Source organism: Gavia stellata, chromosome 18 (assembly GCF_030936135.1).
Source record: "Gavia stellata isolate bGavSte3 chromosome 18, bGavSte3.hap2, whole genome shotgun sequence".
NCBI lineage: Eukaryota > Metazoa > Chordata > Aves > Gaviiformes > Gaviidae > Gavia > Gavia stellata.
The window spans coordinates 11,057,893-11,084,334 of record NC_082611.1 but is presented as its reverse complement, the minus strand read 5'-3'; the positions used below and the strand labels follow the sequence as shown (position 1 = coordinate 11,084,334).

General features: G+C 36.1%; 1 protein-coding gene across 1 annotated transcript; it reads right to left on the bottom strand.

Moving 5' to 3' along the window:
- Positions 1-621: 621 nt before the first annotated feature.
- Positions 622-25,603, bottom strand: MARF1 (meiosis regulator and mRNA stability factor 1). Its single transcript, XM_009811414.2, has 26 exons — positions 25,436-25,603; positions 23,114-23,782; positions 21,927-22,101; positions 20,219-20,445; positions 19,200-19,317; positions 18,319-18,491; positions 17,076-17,510; positions 16,391-16,560; positions 16,127-16,288; positions 15,233-15,422; positions 14,331-14,509; positions 13,297-13,377; positions 12,710-12,946; positions 11,804-11,923; positions 11,271-11,446; positions 10,811-11,031; positions 9,953-10,095; positions 8,499-8,632; positions 7,798-8,000; positions 7,063-7,290; positions 6,036-6,266; positions 5,720-5,932; positions 5,073-5,133; positions 4,835-4,975; positions 3,615-3,785; positions 622-3,072 (listed from the first exon to the last, which is right to left on the bottom strand). Exons 1-26 carry the CDS (start codon positions 25,580-25,582, stop codon positions 2,840-2,842), a joined length of 5,238 nt encoding a protein of 1,745 aa, XP_009809716.1. The 5' UTR covers positions 25,583-25,603; the 3' UTR covers positions 622-2,839.
- Positions 25,604-26,442: the final 839 nt, after the last annotated feature.

The window sequence follows — 26,442 nt, the reverse complement described above, 5'->3', positions numbered from 1 at the left end:
CATAAAGCTGTGAGATTATGGAACAGTCCAATTTAGTTGCAGATTTTTTTTTAAATTATTTTGTTAGATTCTGAAGTGAAGTTCAAAGCACCCTAGTGAAGCTGCAAAGTAACTTGCTTGCCAGGCTTGTAGTTCTTGGATAATTACTATCTTCAGCAAGCTGGAAAACAAGGCTATTATAACTCAAAAGTGACTTAGTGACTTTATTGCACAGTAACACTCCGTATGACATTATTCACATCAATTTTAATATTTCAAAGTGAGACTGAAACTCAGGAGGAACCTTACTTCCACCTGTTGCATTTACACTCCTTTCTCCATTTTTCTCTTTAGGCTGATAAATAATACAGTTTCCTTCTAAAATAAACCCTAAACATTATATTCTATGAAGAGCAGTAAGAGATATGAGTACATCTGCTAACAGCTGAATTGCAAAAATTGGGAAAACCCTCATTCTCCAGAATAGCAGATTATGGATTTATGGTGTTTCTTTTGCCTTCACTAAACCCCAAATTTTAGCTCTCTGCTCTGTCTGGATAATTAAACTTAATGTGACATGGCAAGTTGAAGATTCTAGGACAGGTTTTTTTTCAGGTCTTCAGACAAGGACAAGGGTTATGCTTGCTTGAAAATTTTATTGACACAACTGTTTGGTCCCAACGCACAGAACAGCACTTGAGCCACAAAAGAAAGTGTCCAAACAAAGTAGACAGCTAAGAAAAGCATTTTTTCTTTTCCCTCCCATTCCAAGAAAAAGATAGTGCATAAATTGAGGGCTTCAGTGACATATTTTTTTTTAAACAGACATGAACCTGAAGTAGTACATTTAATTGTTAAATTAAAGAATTTCATGGTTGTAATGCTTTTAAATCTGAAAGTCACATCATTCATTTAACCCTTTGGATAAAAAAATATATTGCAATTCAATTAGCTATTTTGTTACACTATGAACACAACTTCTCAAAAGTATTATTCTATTACTTTCAAACAGCAATTTCATCAGAATCACACATGAATCCAGGAAAGATCTGCTGACCTCCATAAATGGTATAGCCACCACACTCACTTTGACAAATACCATATTTTCCTCTAAAGCAAAAACCTGGTTTTCTTTAGTACTCCAGATGACTTGTAGCTGCATCTCATGAAAATAGAATTTCAGGCTGGTCTTTTCTCCAATGCATGCACTTGTGAAACAAAGATCTAGACTGATCAGTGTTAACCTTATCAAACTTAAGGTGAAAGCAGATGTTCTTGCATTTAACTCATTAAAAGCATTCCCAGAAAGCTTACTTCTAAATTTCTCTTTCTATAGCAGTATGTCTGTAGAGGTTTACTAAGGACTCAAAATACTGTGCCATAATGCTCAGAAAAACTTCCAAGTGTTTCTCTGGATTCACAATGGCTATAAGTTCACTACTGGTAACACTTGCTAAATTTAAAAGATTTTATAACAAAATCTGACTAGTAAAATTCTGTCTATAGCCATTATTCAGTGGCATTTCCTGTTGCTGGCTGAGAAATTAGACCCTGTGTTCTATCTCTTGCATATTACAATAGAATCCACTTAAAAATACTCAGTTGGCCAGTGGAAAACCTCTAGTATAGGTTCTTTCAATACTACAAGCAATTTATTTGCTGCCTGGCAAATACAACCCATTGTAAATGCCATGGTTACCCAGAATGGGTATAAAGTCTCATACACTGGACATTTCTGCTAACTAGAGTTAAGGTCATCCACTGACTTAACCTCTCTTCCAAAGCTGGGCCTTTCAAAAGCCAACACAAGATACCACAAATTGAAAAAAGCTTCCAACACTAGGAGTAAGTTTCAGAATAAAATCAGACACAGCTAAAAGACAGCACATCAAAGAATAAGCTTCCCATTTACTGAACATGCTTAAAAATAGAAAACAAGGTTAAGCAGAACAACCTTAGCATTTCCACATGTAGTTAGAACTTTCCTTACAGGTGGAAATAGCATCAATACCTTCCATCACAAAACATTTTAATAAGACCTGCTCCATTATCTGTAATTTATGCATTACATGCATATTTCAGAAATATCAGAATCTTCCTAACTTCATTTCTAGACACAATAAAATGTGTGTGTCTGTATCTTAAACTCATGACACCAAGACAGTCTTTTCCTTAACCAAATCCATGCCAGACTGGAACTAAATATAAAAGGGAAGCTTAAAACATTAATGTCCTAGAAAGCTCCTAAATGGAACTGAAAGCTACAGAAAACATTTAAAACAAGTTTTACAAAAAAATCCACATAATCTTCTACAGACATCTTTAGATAACAGAACTTCCAATGCAGTTACAAGTCACCTGAAAGGTCAGAGAGCAAGTTTCTCCTCTGGAGTACAATCAACTCCCTCACTCTTGTCATTTCAGGTCAGTGACTTAAAATTTCTCAACAGGCTTTTGAAAGACAGATCATGCATTTTATTAATACTGTCTGAAACAATACCAGTAAGCAACAGCCTATAGAATACAATATGCTACATGTATGATTACACCACCAACGAGGCTTAAAGAAAATAAAATCTGTTTCATTTTAGTTGAATTAATATTTTGCTTTTACTGAACACACATTTATGAAAAACTGTAAAATTTCAGAATAATTTAATGAATGCCAGAATTTTTTTCAAAATAATAGAAAAAATCTGCTCTAACAGCTGTGTTCAGTGTAAAAGGAACAAAATCTTCACAGAATACATTAAATACAAATTAATTCTTCTAGGCCTTTCATTAAAATACATAAGGGCTAGCAAATAGCTTTACTTTGTGCAGAGTCCATAGGTATTTGTCTTTCACACTAAAAAGAGAGTTAAAGCTTGGTTACAGGTGCAAGTGAAAAGTTTGCTGCCAACTTCACCTTGGTTTTGTGTTGCTTTTTGGCTGGGCTGTCCATTGCTTCCTTGTTTAGTTGGGTTTCAGAGGACTGACAGGGAGGCACTGAAGCATTCTCTGTGGTGTTAGATGCCACAGAACCAGAGGTCAATTTTTCTTGAGCTGTGGTAACAATTCTTTGTTTTTCTTCTTCTGTTAAAATCATTATCTCTAAAATAAATAAGACAACTCAATTTATTGATGCTCTGTTCTTGAAAAATAAAGAATATTTCTTTGGTAATAGGCAACAAATATTTAAAAAGAACTTGTCAGCCTGATTTGAAGCCAGAAGATGTGTCACGCTCACCTCTGCACTTGATGTGACATTTGCTTCTGGGTCTATCTGCACCAGGTACTATTTAGAAGGTTTAATTTATTTCTCACTCATTAAGTCTCTCAGTGCTCAGAAAAGCACTGTGAAATTACTGTAGTGAAAAGGTTGCTACAGGTTGGCAAAATGCAGTTTTAGTGGTGGATAAGGTCCCTATAAAATTCACACCAGAGATTCACAATAGGGTACCTATGATCAGTACTCAAGAGTTTCTGATGGAAGCCACATGCATGGCCAACACATCCCATTGTGCAATATATGTATATATTTATATGTATTTAAATGAAACTTTATATAATCAACCATTTGTTTGATGCTTTATTTTCCAAATTATATGAGTTACCATCCATAAGTAATACAACATAGGCAAGCAAACTCTTACCAGAGAGAGGTGCAGGGCGTTCCTCAAACTGAATGAGATCTGCAGACTCAAGAACCACTGGATCAGGTCTCAGTTGAGGGGATGGTAGGCAGGAAGGAACTGGCTCACACAAGAGGTCAACGGGAGATGTATTTGTGAGGCAAAGAAGTTCTTGCTCAGTTTGATTAGAAACTACAAAAATAAGGGAACATCTTTCAAAGTATCTGTAAGCTGTGAAGGTGTCACCATTTCAGAACTGTTAAGTGTCAAGTCTTCAGATGTGATTCTGGGAATTTGAGAGCTATGCTGTATTTGAAATACTAATATCAAACTAATTTAGTTAATGCTAACTAACCTCAGATTCATTCAAGAGTTAATTAGAAGCTCTTGATCCAGGAAAGTAATTACAATACAGCAGACAAAGCAATAGTATGTTAAACCTATTGCTTGTCTGAGTAAATATAACCCTGTAGTAAAACCTGGTATTTGCCAAACTTGAGTAATAGAAGAGCAGCTGAGGAAACAAGTCCTGCAGCAACAATCTTTAACAGAGAAGGGCCAGTTACCAGATGACTCTCCTGCAGACATACCAATATCCTATGTACCTTCTAACACATTTACGTGTGAAAATTAAGCTGAAAGTTTCAAAATAAAGTGACTTGCCCTCATTAAAAGGGACAAGCCTAAACTTCTGAAATAATAACTCAAGAAACATTCTACAAGTTCTCCAACCTGCAGGTAGTAAAAGAATTGGAGACCACAGCAAGATATGAACTGAGGTCACCATTTCCCAGTTATTTTTATTTGGAGACAGACTTATACCGACAGGACTACCGTTATTATTTGCAAATAAGTAACAACACAAAATCAACATAAAAACACCACAGAAGAGCACTATATTCTCATCAGAATACAGGAGATGGTCCTAGCAGAAGCTGCTACTGACCATCTTTTTGCATTAGCTTTATGCTTATAGACTTAAATTTCCACTAAAATCCATCGGAAACAGTACTCTAGCAGCTATATATGTACACTGACAGCTGAGGACAACAGACACCCTTGTCGAGAGGACAGATGCCTAACTATGTACTTTGGGAGAAGTTCAACAGCTTTCAAGCCATAACGCATTTCTACAGAAGTTCAGATTGACTAACTCACACAGCTTTCCCCGTGCTGCTTTGATTACTCTGCTTATTTACCCTAATATAATAAGTTTCTTATATAAATCAATTTTGCATTACCATTGCTAGGTGTTCCTAGACTTAGTTCCATTGATGAAGTGGATCCTGGGGTCTCCATAATATGTCCATTTTTGTCAGCAAGTTGATTTCCATGATCATCCACATGATCAGCAGGGGGAAAACTAGGTGAGCTAAAACGAGCTACAAAAAGGCAAGTTCGTTTGTTTCATTTACTCAAGTCACCTCTTAAAAAAGGAAAAAGGAAACTAAGATACTGCTCAAAATTGAAATGGCTTACTTTTCATATCATTCTTCAGTACCACAATTCTCTTATGGCCATGGCCTTTAACCCAGACCACCTATAGAGAAAAAAAGCAGAATTAAACATCAGCACATACTAAGCTCAAAGTCTAAAGCAGCTTACTCACTGCCTTTCATCTAGCCTTGCACTGACATTATTTCTAAAAGTAAATTAAGTCATGTTGCTAATTTGTACTACACTACTCAAGTAAAAGCTTGTCTCAAAATAATTGATGCCAAAGGCAAACTATAGGGCTAGAAAGTGTACTAACTGCATATTAACAAAACTGTATGTTTAAACATGGAGTTGCAAAATTCCATTTTGTCACTCTCCAGGAAGACCATTCAAAGACAGAAATCAAGTATCTAACTTGATAAAGGTGCCAAGTATGTTTGCAGCCTCACCAGGAACAGTTCTTAAGCAAAATTTAACCAAAACATGTAAAAAACACCAAAATGTTTTCTTTTTCTTATTACACAGTCCAGATTTCTCAGAAGCTATTAAAAATACAACTGGTATAAGCCTCCTTGGAGAAGGTAATTATTCCAGTATTTCATACCAACTAACAGAAATTGCAGTTGTTTAACTATTTTTAATGCATGCAGAAATCTCAATGTCATTGTGCAAATCAGAATTCTTCACACCTGTGGAATTGCTCCCAAGAGCTCTTCTAAATTATTGCATCCATATGCTTTAGGTTGCAGCACTTCTCCTGTGTATTTGCTATATGCTACTGGGAACTCATGAAGAAAAATCTGCTGATAATGGTAAGTGTGCAGTAAGGACCTTACATTCTTTGCAAACATATACAGATTTGTAAGCTTCACATATTCTTCTGCTGCACCATTGGTAAAAACCTATTAGAAAGAGAAAGAATTACAGTGCATACTTCTGTATCCTCTATCCACAATGTCTTTTCAAAGTACGAAACACACCAGAAAGGAAAAAGAGCTTTCATACCTCAACCAAGTAAGGCAGACTCTTCAGGAGCTCAGTTAAGGTCATAAATCCATATTCACATGGATTAAGTGAAGTACTATGGATTGTTTCATAATGCTGTTTAAGCTGTTCAACAGAGAGAAAGGATGTTCCATCCCAGGACATCAACAAGACTAGCAATTGGGCAGTCAGAGTCCGCAGAGATTTTCTATTTATCAGCTGAATTTGCTTGCCAGACTCTGTGTCAACAACCTAGAAAAATGGAATTGGGAATTAAGTTAGGAACAGGGAAGAGATCAATTTTTAAGTTGTGCAGCTGGGGTTTGTTTCAGCACAGCTGTATCAGTTATTAAATACCACCATCTGATACTCCCCTAGTGAAAAGCACACAGGATCAAGCAGCTTATTACATGGAAAAATTTACTTTAAATATACAAAAGCTGTGTAGCAGTGTTATCTGCTGTGTAGCAGCATGGCAGACATGATTTTACCCTTTGTTCCAAGCCAGCTGGAACTGACTGAGCTCTAGCCTGAACACCAGCTGCTAAGTTAACAGAATTGGAGCAACTAAACCAGTATGCCCATGTCCATGTATATGTAAACCTTTCTTTTCCATTGACATAAGACCATCTATGTATTTATAGTCAAAGCCTCAAACCATAGATCAAAAAAATTAGGAATGTAACACATTAGGAGACTGATAACTACTACAGTTATCAGGAAATGATTGCTTTTACACAGTTAGAAGTCAGGTGGGAAAAAAACAAATTTGTATTGTTAAAATAAGTACTATAATACAATCTTTTACTTATTTGCTAAACAAGCATGAGTTTTCCCAGATAAAGTTGAAAGTTTACAAAAGAACAAGAACATCATCACAGGAATATAGAAGCTATACTTAAATCCCTTTGGAATTCCCCCCCTTAATGAATTATTGTTTCTAGAGTACAATATTAAGCACACCGAGACCTGTAATTTAAAACAGAAAATTTCCTAACACAACATTACATACCTTTTAGAGGGATAAACTACAAAGATAAAAGGTTACCTTTACAACATGGCAAAGTTTTTGCATTAAAGCTGGAACTGAGCTAACATCGTAGTCATGAAGACGCAGCGTGTATCCAAATGTTTTACTGTACTCTGTCAGTAAATCAGTCATCATAAGGCAGTTGTCTTTCTGAGACCGCAGCAGTTTAACAAACTGGGCAGCAACTGCTTTGACTTGTTCCACCTCCGTGAGCGTGAGAATTTTCTCCTCCCCACATTCCAATACCTACAAAACAGAAATTACACTTTGTTAAAGTGATTTACCTAGTCTGGATGAAAAAGTATTATCTGCAGCTAAAATTCAGTGCTTTCACTCAGTCATTTGCTATGCAGCAGGGCTCAGCTACATCGAAAGATAACTATATAGCAAGCAAAACTATGTGATTTCTGAAATATAACAGAATAGGCACTTACATGGTTATTAACCTTTTTTAAAGCAAGTTTAACACAACTTTAATGAAGCTTAGCTCTAATTTTGATGCACTGAATTTTGTAAATGTAATCCCAATTTAGAAAACTTGAATTTGTTAACAAACTTAGCCTGAATATGCTAAAAACCTTGGACCATTTACCAAAATAGCTATATCAAAGACTTTCTTAAATACAGCTGTCTAACATTAGTGTGAGTTATAAACTGTGCACCTGTAAAGCTCATGAGCAATATAACCCTGCTGAAACAGTTTTACAGATATCAGAAAAATGCTTTAGTACAGCTTAGGATTTTAGAACTTACAAGTAAGACATCTGGTATGGCTTCAAAGAGCTCAAGTAGTTTTGTAAAACCATAGTAAGCAAGTTTGCACTGACGACCAAAGTGGTGGTGATAAGAAGGAATAAATTTATTGAAGGGCATTCGAAAATGGGGTTGATGGCGCAGTAGGTCTACTACCTCTTTAGAAAATTGTTTGGTTCTTTCAATTTCTTCTTGTGTACGTTCTAAAATTAAAAAACAAAGCAAGAGCTATGTACCAACACACTTATAAAATGCAACAGAATAAAACAAGAAAATATGGTAATTGATTTTCAGCTTAATCACATACCACATCAAGTCACTATTTTCTTCACAACTGAAGACTAAGCTAAGCTTACATGTTTACAGTCCAAAATAATCCAGTTATCAGTAAATAGCCAAATATGTTCTTATTTTTCTGTGTGGAAACAACCCACTCTAATCATTCCACAGGAAGTTTAGCTACATGCAAAAGTAGTAGTATTAATTTTATGTGTTTTGCCACCTGCTTTCCTATCTGTTCCATTGTAAGTGTTCTTAGAATGACAAAACCTTTATTTGCTAGAAGTTCATAACTTAGTTATGAAGGTAGAAACACAGTTATCAAAAAAATCCAAGTTGCACTGTACTTTAGTTAGTACAGTTATAAAACAGTCAAAGAACAATTTCTTTGGCAACAGTAACAAAAAAGTACATGGACATACCTCTTTTGGGAATACAAATTACCATTTCATTGTCTTGCTGTGACAAACAGATGGTTGTATCTGGAATTTCTGATATTATATCAGCCAGTTCACACACTCCGTACTCAGTAACATCCCAGTCCTTAGAGAAACACCTGAAAGTTTTAGGAAATTGTATAATACAAGTATTAATGCATGCTGTGCAGGCAAAAAATGTGTAAGGTGAGAGAATAAGCCTCAAATCCTAAAAAAAGCATAATTTCCATATTGGCAATAATACTAGCATGTGAAACAAAGGAAAAAGTAGTCTTAATTCAAATTATCTATTCATTCTAACCAGAAAAATAAGATCCAGTGTGATGTGAACATCAGTTTAAGAAAGAGGTGTATATACCAACCAGTGGATGCCTCAAACTAGTCGTGGTAAGTGACAATACAAAGTAATATTTTTCAAGCTTAGGTTTTAAGCTATTTAAGAAAATGTAATTATGTTACACAGCTCCATATGGCTACACTTTCAACAGTCTGTATTTGCTTAATAGTTACAGACATATGCTCTCCTTAAACAAGATCAGGTCTCAAGAGAAGGCAGAAACCATATCCTTGAAAACACCATATTAAGTTTCACAATACTAAGTAATATATTAAAAGGTATTTTACTCCCCCTGCCTCCCCGATGGGAACATCTCAGAAGCAAGAACACTTCACATATGTTGTTATTCAACAAATGGCCAGAGCTGACTACAATGGAGATGCACATTCAGTAGATTTAGAAACAACCAACAATGTATTTTTGCCAATAGTGGAAATATACGTAGAAGTGTGCATTCCCAAAAAGGAGCTGTTGGCACATGCAGCACAACAGCACACACGCAAAAGTAGACCACATGTAGCACTAAGATGTTATGGTTTCCTCAAAGCACATTAAGTACTACTTTCTATCTTCATATTAAGGAATGCATTGTTCTTGGTTCTTAAAAAAAACCTATTTTTTTATCACGCTAGAACAGAATATTCTTCCTGGCAATAGCTAGGCAGTTATTACTCCTCATTTTTGTGCAATTGCTAGATCCAGTTAAAGGAGTATCTATTGACAGTCTATTTATTTTACATTTCCCTCTAAAGAAAGCCTAACACTAAATTTTCCCTTTATTGTTCATATTAATGTGCCATGACCTGTGTGCTTAAATCCAACCTTGCAGTGGCTTCAAAGAGAATTAATGAAATAGAATTACCCATTTTGAACTCCAATGAAGTTAAATGAACTCAGTACTAAAGGAAGCAGTACAGTCTGCCAGAGAGCTTTTAATTTTTGTTTTCATTATAAGTTTGAACTTCCACATCGCAACAAAGAGGCAATATAGTTGCCACAGTTTTGTATTAAGATTTCAAGTGCTGATTTCTCTTGCACTAAGTTTTAAAACCACCATTGATAGACATGCCCTGCACAATTGTTCTTTAAAAAGGTAACTTACCAGTGATAAGCCTGTAAGAATTCCCTCACAATAACTTGCTTACTGGCCTGGGATTTGAGAAGCTTCAGTAAGTCTTGAGTAAAGCGCTTCACTTGAGCTCTGTGTGTTAAAGTTAGCAAGCGTTTGGAACCCATACCAAGAATCTGAAAGAAAATTTTCTTTGATCACTCACATCTAGCATTGTTAGTAAGTTCTTTTACAAGATATTTAGAAGCCAATTCTAGTATAGGTAGGCTAGAAATAAAGGATATAATGGACACAGTGTTTGGAAAGGCAGCCTCATGAAGCCATATACTTTCTGCCCTAAGGCACGCGTCATCAAGAAATGCTTCCTCCATGAGTGCTATTGCAACTGTTGCATATTTGTATTGGTTATTTTCAAGTTCTATGCCAACTGGTGTTCAAAGTAGTAAGCTAATGTGACCATAGTGTTTCTTTTTTGTAACATAAGGCCACATGACTGACTTCACACAGAAATCCCTGAAGTCACAGGCTACACATCACAGCTTAACTTAGAAGCACTCAGCATTTGCTGTGTTATGATAAACAGCACAATTAAAACCTTTTACCCAAGCACTAGTCACAGGTTAAAGCAGCTTCAAACTTTATTCCAGAGGCTTAGATTAAATGAAGAGTTAATTTCCCCAGAAGCTGTTTTGGAAGGGTGAAGACAATAAAAAAACAAACCAGAAACAACATCCCAAAAAAGACAGCAATTATACTGCAAGGTTCAGTTAACCATCTCTTTCAAGGTGGACTAGGTAATTGCATAGCATCTATTATACAATACCAACCAGTAATTCAGATAGTTGAAGATATAATTCCCCAAATTAAAAGGAATAGTGCCATATAACTCACTTGCAGTACATGAGGTACTGCTTCTAGCAGCTCCATTAATTTAGAATACCCGTAGTCAGACACACGGCATTGTTTTGCAAAGTGATGATGGTATGTTGGGATGAATTTACTGACAGGTATGACGCAGGACGGTTGGCTTTTAAGTAGATCTATCACTTCTCTACTGAACTGAATAAGTTGTGGATTACCTACAGGGCTCTTAGAACGTAGAAGCCAAGGATCTACAAAAAAAAAAAAAGATATTACTGAACCTTTCACTAATATACTTCCATTAAACACTGCACTTTATTTATGACACAGGCTAGAGCACAGGAGGAAAAAAGAAAAGAATGAACATTCAAGCTAAACTTTTTATAAAGAGAAACTTTAAACAATTATACAAGATGTTTACTTTATGCTACTCTTAATTTTTTAGCAGAAAGATTAGTTCAGAGAAAAGTTTTTAAATATAAATACTTACCTGTAGTAGGTGGTGGTGGTTTGTTATGTATCCATTTAATAACTTTAATGCCATTTTGGGCAGTGGCAATGTTAACTCCAGGAACACAGGTAATTAGATGTTCTAAAGGAACACCACCCTGGCATTCTGGCACCATTTCAAGATCATTGAACTCTGACATATAACAATCAGGAAAACTTTGGAAGAAAAAAAGCTTCCATTATACACTAAAATACTACTATAACAATTGTCCTAAAAATATCATTATTTTGAGACACTTCCTGAGCAAGAGGCTTCAACAGCTTACTAACACATTACAGAAGTCTTTAAAAATGCGTATTTTAAGTGTGTCTTTTTTTGCTCAACAAGAATTCAGAAAGTAATCATTTCATAAGGCACTTATTTGCTATAAAAGATGCCACCTTACATAAGAACCAGAGTTTTTAATAAAACAAGTAGTTTCAGAGCATTACAACAGCCATCGATAGTTTTAAATCTAAATTTTTTTAAACCTATTAGCCCTTACACTAGAAGGCTAAATGAAAATACTATACCTTAGTAAAGGCACAGTACCCTCATGTGTCTGTAGAAGACTGTGAACTTGGGGAGCAAATGTCTTCAGAGACAGAATCACAAAAGGAATTCTATAAGAATCTGGATCAAACTCATGCTCACTGTAAAAATAAGAGGTTGAAGTTTACATGCTCATTCTACACATAGCTTTAAGCATAGCATGCCTGTGCTCACATACACACCCACAGTAAACATTATAGTATATGCACACAATATACTGCTACTAGCTGACAATACCACTATGTACAGTCACAAGCAACTTCCATCTTTTCTTCTTCACAAAAATTAATACAGCTACAGCAAATTTCCAGAAGACAAGCAACATTTAGAAGACCACATTTTTATTATCAATAGATTAAAATTTTCAAATTAAATTTTAGCAGCACATACCAGGCAGTTAACAGTGAACACCTAATAACTGCTCTAGTAACACAATCTGGCTGCTGCTGAATAAAACAAAAAACTTAATATATGGCTTCAGGAAATCTTCAACCCAGTATGAATCACTTACTAACTGTAGCTAGAGGACAAAGAAGAATGATCAGTTCCAGCTATAACTACATAACAAAATTCAGGCTAATTGAAATCTCTAGTATATATAACCAGAGGAAGGTAGTGTACCTTTCAGGTTCTGCTTAAGATGTATTCAATCTTGGCAGCTGTGCTAGATTACAATAATCTTACCTGAACACACCGATCCATGATAACTGCCTAGAAAATTCACTGTGCCGTATCCCTATTTTCTGCATGACTTATTCTTGTAAACATATAAACAGTGACTGGAGCACGCTATATGAACATATATACCTCAACTATAATACACCTTTAAGTGTTAAATGCTGTTCAAATATTTTGTAAGATTTTATAGTATTTTATACACAGCTTACATAAAGTCTTTATTCAGGCAATGCTGCTTACAAACAGGCTCATGATATTCCAACTCTTCAAATATTATAGGACTACAGTTTGCTGATGAACCATCATGTGACTGTGAAGATCCCAATGGACTCTGTCGGGCTTGGCTGCTGGGTAAAAGGCACACCAGCCGCCCACTTCCTTGGTCACGGATTGCCACAGTATCTGTTAGTTTATATAAGTCTGATACAACTAACTTATGGCCAAATCTAAAAGAAAAAATTGAAATAAATACACATTATAAACACAGCTAGCAAATGCAGTAATCTGCATTTTTTTTGTCAAAGAAACAGGAATATGCTAGAAATTATTCTACACAAAATGTTAAGGTAATAATCTATTCATCCCAATGTAGAAAAACGAAGTAAAATACTGAAAGTATAACCTTTTAAGGATTAGTATTACAGTCATTGTCTCTGGATAGATAATATGCTGCAACATCTAAGAACAAAAAACCTGTAACACTCCATTCTGTTACTCTCTATAGTTCAACTGTAAACAATCACACAAGATCAGATTCTTTTTAAAAGTACTAGAGAAAAAACAACTAAGAACTTACTTTTTTTCATAGATTTCTGTGAATTTGAACACAGGCAGACAACAAGCAGGTGCATCCTGCAGAATGGACATTGTTTCCGAACTATAAAAGAAGTTTTGTAACATTAGCGCAAAATTAATCTGTTAGTATGAGTCTCCAGCCCAAACTGGTGAGATATTTACAGATGTGGTTTATGAACTATAAATGTAACAGGATTAATTGCATTCCCTTCCATCACAGCACTACAAAAGTTGACGCTTCAGATCAGGGGAGTGCAAGTAGTAATATTTCTGCTAATTCATTAGGTAATGTCTCTGAAGGAGTTGCATCTTTCATAGGCGGTGGTAAGATTTCAAGCGTCTAGAAAATGCAACATTAAGCTGCAGCATTCGAAGTTACCAGCCTGGTCATTACATTAAGAACTTTGAACAGGCATAAACTAAAAGGCAAGAATGAAATGAAGTTGTAAATTATATAATGACAAGTAGTACATAATTATAGAATACTCTATACTCCAAGTACTATTTTCACTGGCACTTTCTGTGAAAAAACGAAGACAACAACTTTTTCCTAATGCTTTCTTTCAGGAAGGAAAAAATTGAAACAGAAAATACTTGTATCCTCACTAGCATCAACACTCTAGTTCTATCATCCTCCACACAGAAAACGGACATCAAAGAAACACCAACAGCATTTAAACTGTGTACCCCATCCTCAAATTCATATGCACTTTCTTGGAGGAAAGAAAAAATAACGATGCCAAATCTAATCTTAACTCAGCTGCACTAACTAAGTTTTTGAGGTACATCAGTATTATGAAAGAGTAGTGATGAAACTATTAAACAGAGATCTAGTCTCTTCAGATGCAACATAAAATATAAGCACTGTAAAAATGCTAAACTGAAAACCAGCCTAGCTGTATTTAATACATTCATTATGTCATAAGACAGATTTTACTTTATTTCCCTATCCTTCCTTTGCTTAGTATTTTAAATCATCTCTCAGCTACTAAATACATGCTAGAACAATTAAGAAAATGCCAAAGTGCTTATTACCTAAGTAGAGAGAGTGATTTACTAGCAGTGCCTGTTGCTAATGAGACCTGGATCCTTTTACTGCCAATTTTGTATCTATGAAGACTGTTGACAGCACTGATAGCTTCTTGCAGATTTTCCATCTGAACTGTAGCTTTCAACTGGTAGTCTGTATGAGGACTGAGCTCCACACTTTTTACCTGAAAGAAAGAAAACACCTTATACATTTATCATAGTATTAACACAAGGCACGCCAACATGAGAGTAGCAGAGTCTTGCTTTGGCCAAGAGCCGAATACAGCGCAAAAGGGAACTGAGTATGATGAACCAGGGCCAAGAGGACAATGCAACCAAGAACCAAGTGCAGTGAGCCTTGGCCAAGGCAAGACCACGATATTCCTTTAACACAAGCATCATCTTCCCATGTAGAAAAATATGCCAGAAGAATGTCATCTGCAGATCAGACAGAAATAGGACCGCTGCAGAAATTACCTCTCCTTGCATAGTTGTTTTACTGATTCTCCTGTGTCTGTTTTTGATCACTTCTGATTCAAAACAGAAACTCAGTTTTTACTGTGATTTTTAAGCTGACATTAGGAATTCAGCTTCACAGCTTAAGGTTATCCAGCTAAAGCCTAGGTCTCTTCCCTGCATGACTAACGAGGCACTAACTAAGAATTTTATATACAAAACTTCAGAATACCAGCTCTATGAAGACCACATGCAAATTAAGAACCTAGTGCAAGTGATCGTCTTGTCTTTTTAAAAGGAAAAACACAATACCTCCTTTTAACAAAGTTTAGAAGTCATGTTTGGATAGCTTTCCATTCCTACTCACTTAAAGCTAGACTACAAACATGTCCATAAATACATCAACAGGAAGTATTTAAAAACAGATTTAATAAATGTATTTTAGCCTTTACCTTGCCATGCCTTGAGAAAGTTTCTTGTAAGTTTTGCTGCAACTCTTTTCTGGACAATCTGTAATCTATATTGCTGATCTGAATGTCTGCACCATTTGCAAAAGGATCAGGGCAGTCTGTACCACTGGTATGATTTACTACATTAAACGTGAGTGGAGATGATCTATTTGAGAGGTTTGGAGACATACTCCTGGGTAAAATAAAAACATTTATGAGCTAAAGTAGCTATTGCACAATTCTGATATACACATCTCAAAATTAATCAGAAAACAGACACAGGTCAAGTGCACAAGTACAGCACTTTGAAGGTATTTTCCTAGTACATATGTGTGTGGGCAAAACAAATTTCACCACAAGCAAAACATCATAACAAGACAAATATTTCCTATGAGAAGAAAGGAAATAATTCATACTATGTTTCAAAGTCTCCCAATTTAATAGTATATTTGACACCAAGTCTTCTACTATCTTACTAACACACTGAAAAAGTCGAACTCATTCATGTGATTTCAATAATTGGCAAAGGCCAGATATTTAAGTCTACAAGAATTTAAGGGGCCTAGATAAATTTCTACTGGGAATGTCAAAGGCACTGAAATTAAGAGGAGTAAGATGATTATAATACCTCTGAAGATTTTCCAGAAGCTTTGAAGACAAACTTTGCAGGAAACAATTGCCACACAGTAAGTTTCCGAAAAAGAGTTCACTCCACCTTATATTTACATCCACCCCCTGTTAACTGTTACGCAGCACCATCACTGTTTCCTTTTGCCTCCACATAAATCAGTGTATTACAGTAATATGCTTAGCATACGTAATCCATATGCAGCTGTCAACAATCAGTGTATATATTGAAGTCTCACTTCACCTCCCAAACAAGACACAGACACTTACCGAGATGACCAGCAACTCTGAGACATGAGTAAAGGACTGAGCTGTCTTGAGGCCGTCAACTTACTGAAAGCAGAGGGATAGCTGACCTGAAATACAGTTTCATCTTTATCTTTTTTCTCTACAGGGGAATTGGTAATACTCCTGGAAGCAGAGGTCTCTTTTCTATTTACAAATATATATAAGAAAAAGAAAACACATTATGTTGCAGAATTCACATTAAAAACAATGTAGCCAACATTGATGTCTTGTTGGTTTTAAACATACTTCTGACTACTTTTACAGGATGATTCTCCCGTTCCAATTTTTTTGGTTGCCAGAGACACAGGAATCACTGCATTAGAGTTACTCTGAGGAGAAGGAATTTCTTCTCTTAGATGTTCTTGCTGGTTTTCAATATTTCTATTGATTGTCTTTGATTCAAGGCGGCACAGCTCCTACATAAAACAGATGAAAGGTCAGCATAAAAGCACCAGACATTCCTTGCCAGATGCTTCCCTTGTGATGGGAACCTAGATAAGTGACAAATTTTTCTTTAATAGTATTTTCATTGACACTTCATAACCAGGAATATTTGATTTTCTGTGACAGAAAACAGTAAACTGTCCATTAGTTGATATACTTGCTACACTGTAGATTAAAACTAGCAAAGTGGATCCCTCTAGATGTTATACTCAATACCCATACAAAAGTCAAAACTGGCCTAGGATTCAAAACTCAGTAAGTACCAGCAGTATTTCCAAATTGAGAAAGAGGTGGCAGGGAGGGAATAAAACACTCAAATTCATTGTCTGCTTCCCAAGCAGATTAATACAGCTCTCATTTTGGGAATGTCACTATACATTACAGTTATTCATTAAACAGGACTGACAAGTTACAAGATAAAGCTGTAAAAGAAACAATCCTCAGAACATGAAGAAAAGCAAGAATATTAAACAAGGTAGAACAATACCTGTAAACTTTTAACATTTGTGGGTTTGACGATAGATCCATGAATCTGGAATCCTCTCCCAGCAGAGCCTTTGGTACCAGAAGACTGATCACTTGAGTCTTTGTTGAGGAGGCACAGCTTTGTGTTCTTGTTAATTTTTTTGGGAGACTTCACCTTTTCAGTTCCCACAAAGCTGGAGCTTTTTGTTTCATTAAGTTCTTTGTTTTTGGGAGTAAAAGACACTACAATCCTGTTACCAAAAACATCTTCATTTTCCATTCGCTTCCGAGCCCGTTCAGCACTTTCTTGATTTAAAAAACGGAGAATTGCACTGCTTCCAGAAATGCTCAGCACCTTCCCTCCACAGTTGTCTGACAAACGCCTGAGTCTATTACTGACACTTTTGCTGTCTCTGTTGGCTGGCAGATTATAAACATATAATAGTGTATGGCATGCCTGTTTAAAGGGAGTAAGATTTAGATTTCATTATGTCAGAATACCCTCTTGTTCAAAACCAGTATTTTTACATTGATTCTGGTGATACATGCTCTCCCCCCACACCCAAGTCATTCTTTTTGCAGCATTCAATTTGTTTGGAAAACTCTCATACCAAGATAGATCCTCAAACTTCCATCTCCAATATAATCTAAAATTAGAAGATACTACAGAGTCCCTGATCAATGGATCAATACCTCATAACTTCTCCAGATAAGAAAGCATCACTGTTTGCAACCCAAGAATTCTATATATTCTACACATGCATGTGAACACTTAGTTCAGGAAGTTATTTCAAACAAAGAAAAGGTCACAAGTGCTGTGCAAAGACAACACAGCGAATTCAGAGGGAATCATCAGGAAGACAAAAAACCCAAGAAAACAGTAGACACTCACTCAAAACTGTTAGAAAAGCATCACAGAGCTGTCTTAATGCACAACTAAGTCCTTACCCTAACTTTCTGCCAGTGAAAGAAAGGCATGTAAGATACATTACCTGATAAAATATTCAGTTATAAGAATGTGACCTTGCTATTTTACTGTTTTAGTTAACTACTTTCTTCTTTTATTATTTCATTCTTTAGAGTCGTAAAGCAGAAAGCATACATTCACATGGTAGTAAATGAAATACAGACAATGGTCAAATATGCAGCAGACCATGTCTCACTATAAAAACACACATAATTTCAGCCTCCTCTCCTGCTATATTAGGAAAAAAAGGAAGTTGACACTTTGAAATGTCTGCTGCATTAAGAATTAAAAACCTTACCGGCATTTTCAGTGGTAACCTTGGTGGCAAGTCTGAAATAAATTCTTCAAAACAAATAAGCTCATGAGCATGATGTAAGAGTGCTTCTGAAGCTTGGTTTTTATGTACCAAAATTATCCGAAAACCATGTCGATGTCTCAGGTCACTGAGTTCCAAAGCAAAGTTCACATCCGCTGGAGAAAAAAGAAGAAATAGAATGAACAAGGAAACACATGAAAAAGCTAAAAAAAGTCACATTAAAGAAACAAAACCCCAGATCTCACTTGACAAGTTCTGTTTATCACTGAAAATCTCCAGTGAAAAAGCACCAACAGCTACAAGGCTTCTCAGACGTAATTTAAATCAGCAGTTAGCATTCAGTATCAGACAGGGGCTTCCTTTTAATAGCAGCTTCTAGCAATTTATCTGCAAGGCATTCGGCTGGTACTGTATACTTCTATAAAAAATATTTGTTTAACTTTAGGGAGAAACCCAAGGCAACATACAGCAATTAAATGGTTGAGTGGCTTGCATGTTTAACTGTATAGCATGCTACTACAAGAATTAAAAACAAATCAAATACATTTCACTCAAATCATTCTGAAAGATTACCGTAAGACTCTGAGTTTTACTTTATTAGCTTCCTGCTGAAGCTGATTTATAGTATTTATGCACACAGCTACCGACACTCAACATCAGATTCCAATGCTGATTTAACTAAGCCAAGTTCTCATCTTACTGTCCCTACTTCTCCCTTGCTACCACTGACATTGAGAATTCTTGAGCAATTCAGTTAAAGCTGATTCTGAACACAACCCTTGGAAAGTAGAATAGTGTCATATGCAAAATACTGAAGAGAGGAACTGAATTCTGCGCTGTAGATGAGTACCACAAACACTTACTTGACACAAGAACCACAGTGGCAGGTGCAGTGTGTGTATCAGCAAATCTCCTAAGACTCTGTCTGAGTTTGTCATCAGCAGCATTCTTTGCTGTAGCATTGATGTGTGCAACAGTCACCTGTGGAAATACACAGATACGCTCTAAAGAAAAGCTTTATGTGAACTATGATTGCTTAAATTTAATTTTTTCATAAAATCAACATAAATACAAGCTTTCACATGCACCTTTTATTTAGATAAATTAATGCACGCATGCATGACATACAACATGTATGGATCTCAAACTGTTCTAATGACCAATGAACTTGAAAACCCTAGTCATTCAGTAACGTCTGAGGGATGACTTCTACTGTTCCATGTTAACCATCACAATTTACATACCTTAAAAACATTCCATAAACCCTTATTTGAAATAAGGGGTGACAAACACAGCAAGTACTCACTATCGATTAATTTTACATCACATAAGCAGATAAACTGCCAGCCTGTTATCATAGCTGCTATTTAGGGAGTGGTAGGGGAATTTCTGACTTAGAAACCTGCACTAAAAGTTAAAAAAATACCAAGAAACAAAAGGTATTGATGGAAAATATGTAGTGCTAAAGGTGCCCCAATCAATACCACTAATTTACAAGCGTCCTCACTAATCAGCACAGTATTCACTAGCAAAAGTAAAAAAGTTAACTTTACAGAATCATAGTTCTTTTAGGCTGTGATTTAGTCACAGATTTGAAGGCTAACACTAAAAACGCCACCACCATCTATTACTGGATGAAATCAAAGTCCCCTCTGAACACTAAAGCTAAAACAGTAACCTACATATAATGGAATACAGTTTCAGTTTTAAAAAGTATCACAGCAAGGAAGTTCATCATTAAAGACCATAAACTAATTATAAGCTCATGCACTAAAAAACACAGAAGCTAACATAAAGCTTTAGTGAACAGGAACCACTATTAGCACACTCGGAGTACACAAAATTTTCAAGCAGGAACACGAAGTGGATGCTGTTCTGATACCTGGCAGTTGTTTAGCTCCTGAATAACTTCTTTATTTTCTTTACTAATGTCACACACACAGATGAATTCCGCCTCTCTGTGACCTTTAAAAAACTTTTCACGAATCCTCTGTACAACTGCTATAGCTGAACGGCCAGTGGGAACTGAACAGTTTTCAATATCCCAGAAGACTCCAATGGGGGGCAAATTTTCCAGAACTTGGCCTGTTATTGCAACTTCCGGAGACCCTGTACAGGTTTAACAAGACAGCTCATTTTAATCCCCAAATACCAAAAATGTTAAAATTAGCATACTATAAACTTTGCACATGGGAAGCTTTATGTTTTAGAGAACATGCCCAGGAATGCAAATTCAGTTTTATTTTCTTAAGGAATCTAAAAAAGAAATCAGGTGTTTTCAAAGTTTCCCTTTAAGGGAGAAACTTTATACCTCAAATCAGTCTTAAACAGAAGTTTAGTCACTGTTAAATTAGGATAAAGATGCAAGACAAATTCAGGTTTACTTTAAAAACTCTCAAACAACCAAGTAATGTATTTAAAAAAAAGTTATCAAATGCTGAGGTGGCATATGCCATGAAAATTGTCTGAAGTTGTGTCACACTGAACTCAGCGGGTGCTATACCAGTAACGGAAGTGAAACATGAAAGCTATTCAAATTTACAGTGTGCATTAGATAAAGAATCTAAACAAAACTGGATGAGATTACCAGTATAGTGACAGTGATTATAGAAAATTAAGGCAGTATGGAAGAAACCCAAAGGTATCCCACAGTTCAGGAGAGTGAGGTTAACAGTTTTTGCTATTACAGGCTAAGAAGTGCAAATAAAGTTTCTACTGTTTCAGTAGTCTGAATATCTATTTAATTTTGAATTAACATTGTACACCCATTCCATCCCCACAAAACAACTGGAAAAGAAACATGAAGAATGACACAGAATACTCACAGGTCAAAAACAAGCTAAGAATTCAAGTTAGCTAAGAATATAAAATTAAGCACAGCAGACAACTGTCATTTGTTCAGGTGTATGTTGACTAGTTATTCTTCTATAAGATTCACTGGAATTGCATTTTGTAAGAACATTTAATTGGGGTGTTGCACCTTAAAAACGTAAAAATGGGTGTAGTCTTAAAATGATAGTAAAAACTATCCCATTTCTTATTTTTCCATGACTTCTTTTTAAGTTTATAACTTGCATACTAGCTATGATTTTGTAATTGAAGCAGTATAACACTGTAGAAAGACCATGTACGTATTTCACACAGTATTTCCCTCTCAAGAACACTGAAAAAAGCTGTATTGTAATTATAAACATTACACCTTTACTGCATATGAAGTGACAACAGACACTACAGACTAAGAAAATGCTTTTCAAAGTGTTGCTGAAGATAATTTCTTTATACACCACCAGAATGAAAGAGCTTCCAATTCCTTAGAATTTCTTTTTCTAGTTCTTAAAATAGTAAAAATATAATAGTAAAAAAAGTCTAAACTCTATGCAAACAATACAGTAAGTTAACTAGGTAGTCAAAACAAGTAAATCCAAGTTACAACTTTGCAAAACAGAATTTTTTTTTTTTTTAAACTGTTTAGTCGTCTATGACTTTATAGAAGTATCCAGAGAACAGTGCCATTTAGGAGAACTCTTCATGTGCAACAGTATTTAAGGAGGACATCCACTAAGTGCAAATTTAAAAAAAATGTGGTTTACCATATTTCTGTGGCGATTTGCCAAGGCTGCTCGCCAGCAGCAAACTCTTCTCATTTCCTGTTCCTTTGGTTCCACAGCCATTACATATTGGGATAGGAACAGGTGCAGTCTGTGCACTTGGAGGAGGAATATTTGGCCAGATTTTAGCAGCATCAACTAGGCTGTTTCTGGTTGGCTGTTGGGACAATTTTTCAAAACATGTTCATTTAGTATACAGTATTAACACATACTATTCCATGCTAGAAGCAGTTAGTTACCCTTCTGCAGCAAACACAAGTTCAGATGTACTCTACAAAGTTTAACAACAGTATCACCGCATGAAGGAAGCTTCTATTCTACAGTCTTTCCTAGCATACTTAGCCCTAGATTTCCAAATGCAAGGAAAGATTCTATTAAACTCTGCACATCAAGACATGCCATCTTTAAGAAGTACTAATATGTATTCTAAAAAACTTTCTGGCATGTGCAATCAGCCCAATTAAGAGTACAAGGTTGAATCACCTCCCTCCCCCCAGAAATAGTGGTCATAATTCCAAGCATACCAAATTCACCATTTAGTTTATTGAAATGAAGATATTTCACTTTTATATTGGAAACTCAAATCTGGAAGTTCAAGTAACACATCTCGCAAAGTTGAGTATATTATTGCACTTGAAATACCTATTAAAATTCAAGCACAGTTTTAACCAGTTCTAAAGTATACTTCAATACCAATTTGGTACAAATTACAAATTTGGGAAGACTGAACTAAGACCTATCAAACCAAACCTACAACATCCTTACTGCATCAGACATTTCACCTGACTTACAAATGGATCTTTATTGATCAGCTGCCCAAGGGTACATGTTAACTGTTGTCAGCCTTTTCTCAGAGTCACTACTGGGGAACATTTTAATTGGAGCTGTCCAGTCAAAATTCTGCTTGAGTACATTACAGATCCCCTGTAAGCTAAACATTGTGATAGCCTCTTTTGTCTTCCTATCAAACTGACTGTTACCTCAGAAAAGAGATCATCTTCAAAAAGGATATCTGGTACATTTGGACTGTGGATCACTAACTAGGAGGATGCAAGCTGCAACCCGTGGAAGCTGGTGTTTTGCTCAAGTAGTATCATTTCGACATTAACCATATACCATGCCTTAATGAATGAGAAATTTAATGAATGAGAAATGTGATGTGTACAAACCTTGCTCAAGCAGTCATTGCAGTAGTGAGAGCCCTTTAAACAAACTGAAGGTGCCATGTTTAGGTGCAAAGGGTTGGCGCACACACGTGATGTTAGCTCCGACTGTGCAATATGCTCATCCAAGTGGCCTGTAGCCCCACTTGTGAATTCAGAACAAGGGAAATAACCAGAAGATGTGCAGCTCTGAAGGGCTGGAAACTGATGCAGTTTGTGCACGTTACCATGACAGGACTGGAAATGGAGTTTTCCACAACAGGGCAGATGTTGACAGGAAGATACACTGTTTTCTACGCACATGCCAGGGAACTCACTCGCAATGCCTGCCAAATTGCTTCTAGCTGGAGGGTTCTTCAGTGAAGATGCAGACTGAAAAGCAAATCCTGACCCTACTTGACAAGTAATCGTCCCAGTGCTTTTTGAGTCTAATATTGTGCCAGGGTGAATCAAGTTACCACCACCACCACCACAATGCATTTGTGGAGTACAAGATGAGTCAGAGCCATGAGCACAGCAGCTTACTTTCGGGCTAGGTGAAAGCTGTATTTGCTGCTGCTGAAGAGGATGAACATCAGGAAGCGGTACTGCTGGAAACAGTTTAGAGCCAGCATTATGAGGAGATGAAGCATCCTTCAAATCTACAGCAGCTTTCTTGTTCTCCATGTAATCCTCCTGGAAAATGAAACCTCAGTTACATTCAGATACATAAATAAACCAATAATTTTATAGTATAAACAAGCATATTTTTAGACTGTTACAATTTTGACAATAACAGAAATCTTGAAAAGTGTTAACTTTATGATTACTATTACCCCACTGTCTGAACATGTAAAATCTTAAAAGAAACATGCCAGTTATGTGTGCCAGCCTGAGGTATATTGCTATCAGTGGAGTTTGGAAGCAGCAAAACCAAAAAGCTATAAAGCAAATAGCAATGAGTCTGTAAAACAGAATTTGAAAAGCAGAAAACAGTTAGGCTAAGGCCGAGAGATACTCTGCAATTGCAAAGCAAAGAAAGATTTATTTCTTTTAAGAGCAAACATGGATGGATGTGATACAATGTAAAAACCCCACAGTTTGGAGGTACAAAAGTAATAATCTTTTACCCTGAATAAAGACATTAAAATTGTATTAAAGTTTTAGAAGTAATGCATTAAAAGACTAAGACTTTAAAAAATAAGAAATTGTATCAAACAGGTAAACTAGTAGAGGACAGAAGACCAAATTTTCACAACTATATAATGCTTTTTGCCTACTCTGATTTAAGATATCAAGATGTACAGATGTAAATGCATAGACAGAAATACAGGGGTTTTTTTAAATGGCAGCAGTGAAAACTAAGCAAGGTTATGAGAAGCACCAGAACAGTCAAGGTCAGTAGAGCTAACCTGCATACTACTCACTGCTCCAGAGCCTTTAGGCCAGTACTTTGGAACCACTTTCACTTTCCAATTTGAATTCAATGCATTTCCTACTACACAGCAATGAATAATTGATTATCTAAGTTCAAAACTATTCTCCTCTACCTGATGCCACATCTTATGAATTGAAGATAAATTTTTGGCAGGGTGCATCTGGAACTGGTTTACGTGTTAAATTCCACAACTTAGGGCAGCTCCCTTCCTAACCCCGATGCATGAGAATAGCAACACAACAGGATTCATGCTTATCTGTTTCCCCCTCATGTCTTTTACTGAAGGTCAGACCGAACACGCATGAATGAGTGCTACTTAACAGCTGGAGCTTGCTTGCTCAAGTCATTGTGTTGTATTATTCCTTCTATACCCTAGCATTTTGCATCTTAGATGTATAAAATCATATACAGTTATAGAACAGGAACATTTAAATAAATGGAAACAAGGAAAAATTAAACATTCATGAAAAACAGTATCCACAATTGCTGGAACTACTATACAATAATAATAATTAAAAAAATTCTAAATTTGCCTCCAAACTGAATTAATAAAAGTCTGGAAGCGTGAAGACTACTTCCCTACTCCACTCTTCAGCAAGAGCCTCATAGAGCTTTCAAGAAGCTGCCTTTTACACTTTTTAAGAAGTCAGTTGTATTATTCCAAACAGAGCTGTAGAAAGTAAAGCCTGCCAAGCAAAGCAACTTGCCTACTTTCACCAACATTGATGAGAGAGGTGTGAACACAACTAAAGACCTTAAATTCCCAGGTAGATTTTGTACTCACCATGGTAACTGCTGTCTCTTTTTTCTCTCCTCCCCGCTCACCCCCCTCAGTTAGCAATAACACCTCACTTAGTTATACCGCTCTGTACTGGGATATCAACTATGCCTTTAGTAAAGCAACGAATTACCGTTTTCGCACTGCAAGGCAAAGACTTTTCAGCAGCAGAAAAGCAATTAGAAAGTTTCCAGAGCCATGGTTTAGCATCATTCTCTTGTCGCTGAAGCCATCCAAATGATCTATTGCAGAGGTTCTCTGTCCTGTTTCCTTCCATCATACAGCCAAACAAAAAGGTTCAACATTCTTTCATTCCCCCTTCCGTTCATTCTTCCCACCTGCTAAAGGGAGAAAAATGCATGCTTTAAAAAACTTCTAAGGTAAGAGAGAGAAAAACCATGATGGTCTTATGAATTCCACTACTGCTAGATCGCTGAACCTGCATTATTTATGTTAAATTTAATTATGCAAATGGGACATGGCCTTGACTATTCCTATTTAGTACAGGAATATTCCTCGTGACCTGCAACACAGGTGAGGTAGTCTGAGGAAAACACTGTTTAAGTCCGTGACATTAGCTACAAAGTCCTAGAAATGCATTGCTGCTGACATGAAATAATTCCCTGAAACTTTCAGTGCATTCTCCTGGAAAGAGAAGCCAGGAGGTAGGTTTTCAAGAAGAGCTCATCAGTAAATACAAATTAGGTGCAACTGAACTCAGCTGACAGAATTAAACTGCATATTCATTGTTTTTCCATTGGCTAACAAAACCATACAAAACCAGTGCTAAGCATACAGCATTTAGTATTTAAACAGAGCTTTAAATTATTAAAATTAATTACAAATGCTTCTACTAATTCTCAAGCTGCCCCACAGCACACCATATCAATTTAGCTTTACAGAACCACAAAGAAGCAGAACAACTTGTTTAAGGCCCAGCCACACTGTACCAGAAAAACTATGATTAGCAACGTCTTCTTACCCTCCAACTATGTACTGCATTCATTAGACTACAGTCCTTCAGGTTTTTTGCACATAATGTTAAACACAATAGCCATGGAGTACATTCCATAGTATTACATTTGCCCCAGCGTTACTTTAGCCACAAAAGAAGTCTTTTTTTTTTTTAAAGCAGAAGTG

Excerpts from the sequence above, each read along its gene's own strand:
- MARF1 (XM_009811414.2), bottom strand. The coding sequence starts at position 25,582 with ATGATGGAAGGAAACAGGACAGAGAACCTCTGCAATAGATCATTTGGA. Across the intron at positions 22,102-23,113 it reads GCAATGACTGCTTGAGCAAG|CCAACCAGAAACAGCCTAGT; the intron begins GTTTGTACACAT and ends TTGTCCCAACAG. Across the intron at positions 16,561-17,075 it reads CAAATGTTAAAAGTTTACAG|GAGCTGTGCCGCCTTGAATC; the intron begins GTATTGTTCTAC and ends TGTTTTATGTAG.